Source organism: Zingiber officinale, chromosome 1B, assembly GCF_018446385.1.
Source record: "Zingiber officinale cultivar Zhangliang chromosome 1B, Zo_v1.1, whole genome shotgun sequence".
Classification (NCBI taxonomy): domain Eukaryota; kingdom Viridiplantae; phylum Streptophyta; class Magnoliopsida; order Zingiberales; family Zingiberaceae; genus Zingiber; species Zingiber officinale.
This window is the reverse complement of record NC_055986.1, coordinates 166,346,360-166,352,359: the sequence shown is the minus strand read 5'-3', so window position 1 is coordinate 166,352,359 and position 6,000 is coordinate 166,346,360. Positions and strand designations below refer to the sequence as shown.

The following is a 6,000-nucleotide window of genomic DNA, read 5'->3' as shown; positions in this document are numbered from 1 at the left end:
TGTCTAAGTGTGCAAGAGCTTAGGAGCACAAGAAGTCAAGCGGAAGACGCAGCTAGCGAGAAGGACGACACGGGAGAGAGTCAGCGGGCTCGGTGCATTAAAGGGACAAGGTGTTGCGGAAGAGTATACCAGCGGACGAGAAGGACGTACATGGCGGTCCGAGGGATGAGAAGCCGGGGAGGAAGACTACTCGAAGAGAAGACCAAAATTAGGTTTGGGTGAGCCTTATTTCGGTTGGACGAAATCAGCTAGGCGATCTGAGCAGCGGAAGAGCTAGAGTGGAGCTATGAAGCTGCTAGAGGCGCCTTCAACAGGAGTTGAGGCGCCTCCGCGACCTTCAGGCAGAAGGCGCCTTCAACTAGCCATGGAAGGCGCCTTCGACCAGGCAATTCTGGTCGTTGCGAAAAAGGATAAAGTTTTATCCTTTGCCTTGCTGGAGGTGCCTTCCAACCCTATGGAAGGCGCCTTCAGCCTGAGGATAAGTTTTTTCAGGGGCTATAAAAAGACCCCTGGACGTAGGAAAGATATAACAATTTTTGTATTCATTTCCTAGAAATAGTCTAAGCTATTAATAAATGTAAGAGGCTTTTCCGCCTTCACCGAAGGAGACTCTTTAAGAGATTTCATTTGTCTTGGATTAACAACCATCTAGGTTGTAACCAAGTAAATTCTGGTACCTCTTTCTTTAGTTTCTTATTATTTAATTTTATTTATTATTGCTGCTAACCTGAGTTGAAAGATCGAGAAGGTGTTTGTTTTAGTGTTTTAGGTAACTCAACCCTCTCCAGCCGGCCTAACTAGACCAACAGAACCCATAGGGACTGTTGATTAAACACTAGTTAACTTTGTATGGTAAATTATCTAGACAAATGGAAGGTTGATTGAGAAAGAGAGTAAGTATGAGAAAGGTTAAGGAGAAGGAGAGAGAAGAAATATGAGAGTGATCTTGGAATAGGATGGATGATAGATTCTAGGATTTCAATTTTGTTATGATGCTCGTTAATGCCCCTATACATTGTTCATCTACCTAACTCCATGCTTACACTCGTGTAGGGATTCTAACTAAAATCTGGCACAACCGCGCGCAAATCGCACCGAAGAGTCTACCCAAGTCCTAATATCATTAAGTAAAGAACCAACTCTAGAAAGGTCGGTTAAAGGGTTACCCTCTATCACAGGCCCCCCCGGTCATACGTTCTCAGAGCTATTCGATTTACTTCCTAACGGTAGATTAATCCAATTAAATAGAAGAGGTAACCTAGGAAGTCCAGTTAAAGGGTTGCCCTCTGTCACAAGCCCCCCAGTCATATGTTCCTAGATTGCACAAGTCACTTCCTAACATGAATTTGGGAGAGTCTTCTAAACTCTAATTAGTTTCACATGTAGAGAATCGATTTTCGTCTTAAGGAAACGCTGTAGAAAGTAAGGGATACCTTCTGTCAAAAGGTTTCATGGTCTTACAATCCAAAGCACTTCCTCTACATGGTGATCAAAACCCTACATCTACATGAATTGACCTCACACACATTTCGTCAAACGCATACAAGGCACAACACACATAGATCATGACATAAATACTTCATAGTATAAGAAAAATATCCAAATACATAATTCATATATCCACAATTATATCATAACCAGTTCCTACATCCTAAATCTGGAAATCTACTCCATAGCAAGAGATTACAATCTAAAGACGAAGAATGAAGCAAACTATAACTCAATACTTAAAGATAAAGAGAAGAGATGCGTATCTTTGAAGCGTGGCATCCTTGGAAGCGCTTCCTGATAGGACCTTTGTGTTCGGCTAGAGGGGGGGGGAGTGAATAGCCTTTCTTCGATTTTTCACCTACAACTTGTTCGTGAAAGCAAATAGAGAGAAATGAAGGACAAGACAAATAAGAAAACAACGCTAACTCCTTGGTTTACTTTGTCTCCACCTCTTTGAGGTGACTAATCCAAGGCACACACCCACACGATCAAACTCCAATATGAACTTCTCCTTCTCGTTATCACAAACGAAGGTGGAGAAACCTTTACAAGGTTGTCTTTTCCTCTTACAAGATGAGATCTAGGATTAGGAGGAAGAGACTCAAAATCTTTTGCTTTGAAATCACTTGGAGAGCTCTCTTTTTGCTTAGCACAATGAGTATTCGAAAATCGTTGTTTTTGCTACAGTTCATCTCCCCTTTTTATTCGTCTTCAAAAGTAACCGTTTCTCACGTGATCGTCGCCGTCGATCGATTGAGCACATCTCCAATCGATTCAAATATAGCCGTTGAGCGCCGTCACGATCGATTGGGCCAACACTGGATCGATTCAGCCGCAAATTTCATAGGTACAGAAGTGGATTCAATCGATCGACCGATCGATTGGTTACCTCCAATCGATTGGTTGATCGATTCAAAATCGCACTGCTCCTTCGTGCAGAAACCTTGTGAGTCGATCGATCGATTGGTTATCTTCAATCGATCAACTGATCGATCTAGGTTCGCACTGTGTTCTTGCGCAGGAAGCATGTGAATCGATCGGCTGATCGATCCAAGTTCCCTCTGTGCTCTCGCGCAGAGGCTATCAATCGATCGACCGATCGATTGGTTTCCTCCAATCGATCGGCTGATCGATTCAGCAGTATTCTGTTCCATAGTTATGCGCCTCAATCAGTTTACCAATCGATTGCTTGCTGGTTTCCCAACTAATATCTCGTGCCAAATGAACGCTTCCCTGGACTTTCTTGCCAAGACTCCAGTCCTCGACCTCCTTGAACTTCTCCCTGCAAAACTTGCAGCACATGTTAGATCCAAGCGTATTAACCTAAACTTAAATAGTTGTCAACACATTGAAAACATCCAGGGCATGATTGCACCAACACTCCCATGCTTTGGAGATGGATGGATAGGCGGAGATCGGCAAGGATGAAGCCTAGGGCTCCCCAAGGGGGAGAATCCTTCACCAAGATCCAAGATTCTTGAAAAAGGAGAGAAAAACCTCTTTTATAACACTTGGCACAACCCTTGCACGGGCTGTGACACGGTCGTGTGAATCCACACGGCCATGTGCTATCTTGGTTCTGGTCCGGTGGCACGGCCATGTGGTCCATACGGCCAAAGTCTTCTTCTTCTCTGGAAATGTGACACGGCTATGTGGTCCATACGGCCAAAGTCTTCTTCTTCTCTGGAACTTCCACTTTATTCGTGTGGATTGACACGACCGTGTGGATTTTACACAACTCTTGCATGACCCTTGGCATGGTTTTGCATGGCTATGTCTCATTGCAACATCTCTTAAACCATCAAGATGGGATTTTCTCTGATTGAAGTTTTCATCAAAGTTGTAGATCTTGAAGTTATCTACATTTTGATATAAAGAACAACCCATAACTCCAATCGAGCATAAAGTTATGATCATTTTAGAAAATCCTAATGTCATTAAGTAAAGAAGTAATTCTATAAAGACGAGAGAGGAGCATTTACTAGCGATCGAAAAAAAATGGGAGAGAAGGTCGTCGCGCGTGGAAAAAACGTGAAGAGCTAGAGTTTGCTTTTGAGCTGTCATTACCGATGGAATCTAATTCCGTCAGTAATGAGATAGATTACCAATAGAATCTTAATTCCGTCGATAAATCTTGGTCAGCAAATCTTAGTTTTTTTTTTAGTTTTCCTATACAAGTATAATTCCATTGGTATTTTTTGATTGAATAAAGATTCTGTCGGTATTCTATGACAGAAAATTTATTTCGTCGGAAAACCAAAAGTATTTCCATCGAAATATGTATTCCCTCGGTATTCATATTACTGAATTTTTTTTTTTTTTTTTTTATAGTGAATCACCAACAAAGTTCCAGTCCCATACTCCAATGCAGAGTTAATTACTTAAGAAGCAAGGAGTAGTTTGAAGTAGTTTTTTTTCTTCCGATCAGATTCAGTGCGACCACACGTCGAGGACCCAAGAAAGTTTGCTGTATCAAATGACTTCGACGCGCTAAGTCTCAATCAATATCCATTGACTCAAAGGTGGTACTCCGTAGACTTTCTCCCACCACGCATTTGATATTCAAATCATACCGATAATTCTTTGGCAATATCAAAGATAATCCTCCCATATCCACACCAACCTTTTGGTTCGGAGACAACATTTACTGCATTCATTAGAAATCCATCAGAAGCAACAAAGTAATGAGTAAGAATAAAAGGTTAGGGTAAGACAAGAGCAGACACTTAGATACACGCCTTAGAAATCCATCACGATTGGAGCCTTCTTAATTGGACGACTTGGGGAAGGGGGGTTTTCACAGAAAACTCGGTGCAGGTTCTTCGTCAAAGTTTTGCTTTAATATTCTATTCAGAGAAGCAAAAGTCATGCCAATCGCCCGAAACTTCATCGTAAATTCTTCAACTACGACATTATCCTCACATACCTGATTCAAATCTAGCGTTTAGTAAACAAATAGGCAGGGATTGATTAATTAGTCAAGAAACGGTTTCACATATCAAATTTGCTATGTCTCGGGCTCTCTGATCTCAGGAATTTCAGTCTCATGAATTGTGTCTGTACGGCAGCAATATAATTAAACAGGAAGCACTCAGTCAATTAGCACATGGCCAACCATCTATTTATTCTTTAATATGTTCAGGAATCAAGAGCGTACGATATGGAAATGGAAATGGAAATGGTCGTGGTCAGACAACGCTTAGTTAAGGAAGGAGTTACATAAATTTTCCAGTCAAGATGAAGAATCTCTCAGTATATAACATGCACCACCATCGTGTTCCTCTCCTTGTGAAAATTCTAGCTCCTTTTACGTCTTTGAAGCTTGATGTGCGTGTATATCCATAGCCAAGTGATCTTTATATATGTTATCAGATATGTCTGTTTTATGAAATGATGGAGGATGATGATCCGATATCGTGTGATGTTTTAGTTCAAGGACACATGAAGAAGAAGGGAGGCGGCGGAGGGCCGGCGCCGTTCTTGGTGAAGACGCACCGGATGGTGGAGGACGAGGCGACGGACGAGGTGATCTCGTGGGGGGCGAAGGGGACGTCGTTCGTGGTGTGGAATCCGGGGGAGTTCGCCAGAGCACTGCTGCCCGTCAGCTTCAAGCACAGCAACTTCTCCAGCTTCGTCCGGCAGCTCAACACATACGTGAGTTCTCCTGCCATCTTCTCGATCGCTAATTCTTGTGCATGCTTTCAAGTCCGGAATTTGACTGTCAGCAGGGTTTCCGTAAGGTGGTGCCGGATAAGTGGGAGTTCGCAAACGACAACTTCCGGAGAGGAGAGGAGAGGCTCCTCTGCCACATCCGCCGGCGAAAGGCTAAATATCACAAAAGCAGCGCCCGCCTTCGTCCTACCTTATCAACCTCCCACGAAGTCCACAGCTCCTCTTCTGCCTCCTCGTTTCCGCCACCTGATCGTCGCGATCACCTTCTGGAGCTCGCCGGCGAGAACGAGAAGCTAAGGAGCGACAACTACATCCTCAGCTCCGAGCTCGCCGGGGCCAAGAGCCAGTGCCGCCAGATGCTCGGCTGCCTCTCCGGCTTCGTGGACTTGAGCCAACTCGACTTCAGTGCTCTGATACAGCAAAATTCTACAGAAACAGAGGATCATAAGAGTAAAGCGGCAGCAGGAAAAGAAGGGCTCAAGCTTTTTGGGAAGTTCCTGGAGAGAGGAAGGAGCGAGGAGGGAGTTGATGTGCGTGAGACTGGCGTCGGTGAGCGGTCCATGAAGACGGGCTTTGGCTCGCCGTGGATAGGGGTGTCGGCCACGGTTCAACACGCCGGCGGCAAGGTCTGCAACTGAACCAACTTGTGCCAGTCCTGGTAGTAAAACATGCATCGATTCAAGTGTTAATAGAGTTCCGATGGCAAGAACATAGCGTCGTGTGTTTTCCATGTGAAAGGCGATCGATCAAGCATTTCTCTTTTGGTGTGGAATTCATAGAATCTGACACGAACAATATAAACGAATTTGCATCTCATCAATAGCTTTGATCACCCAC

General features: G+C 43.8%; 1 protein-coding gene across 3 annotated transcripts; it reads left to right on the top strand.

Moving 5' to 3' along the window:
- The first annotated feature begins 4,689 nt into the window (after positions 1 to 4,689).
- LOC121989290 (heat stress transcription factor B-1-like) lies at positions 4,690 to 5,979 on the top strand. 3 transcript variants are annotated; one of them, XM_042543254.1, is made up of 3 exons: positions 4,690 to 4,818; positions 4,922 to 5,145; positions 5,217 to 5,852. In XM_042543254.1, exons 2-3 carry the CDS (start codon positions 4,933 to 4,935, stop codon positions 5,799 to 5,801), a joined length of 798 nt encoding a protein of 265 aa, XP_042399188.1. In that variant the 5' UTR covers positions 4,690 to 4,818; positions 4,922 to 4,932; the 3' UTR covers positions 5,802 to 5,852. The 3 variants fall into 3 exon arrangements, with proteins under 3 accessions (XP_042399188.1, XP_042399170.1, XP_042399179.1); XM_042543236.1 differs by having other exon boundaries at positions 4,716 to 5,145; positions 5,217 to 5,979; XM_042543245.1 differs by having other exon boundaries at positions 4,769 to 5,145; positions 5,220 to 5,852.
- The last annotated feature ends 21 nt before the right edge of the window (positions 5,980 to 6,000 follow it).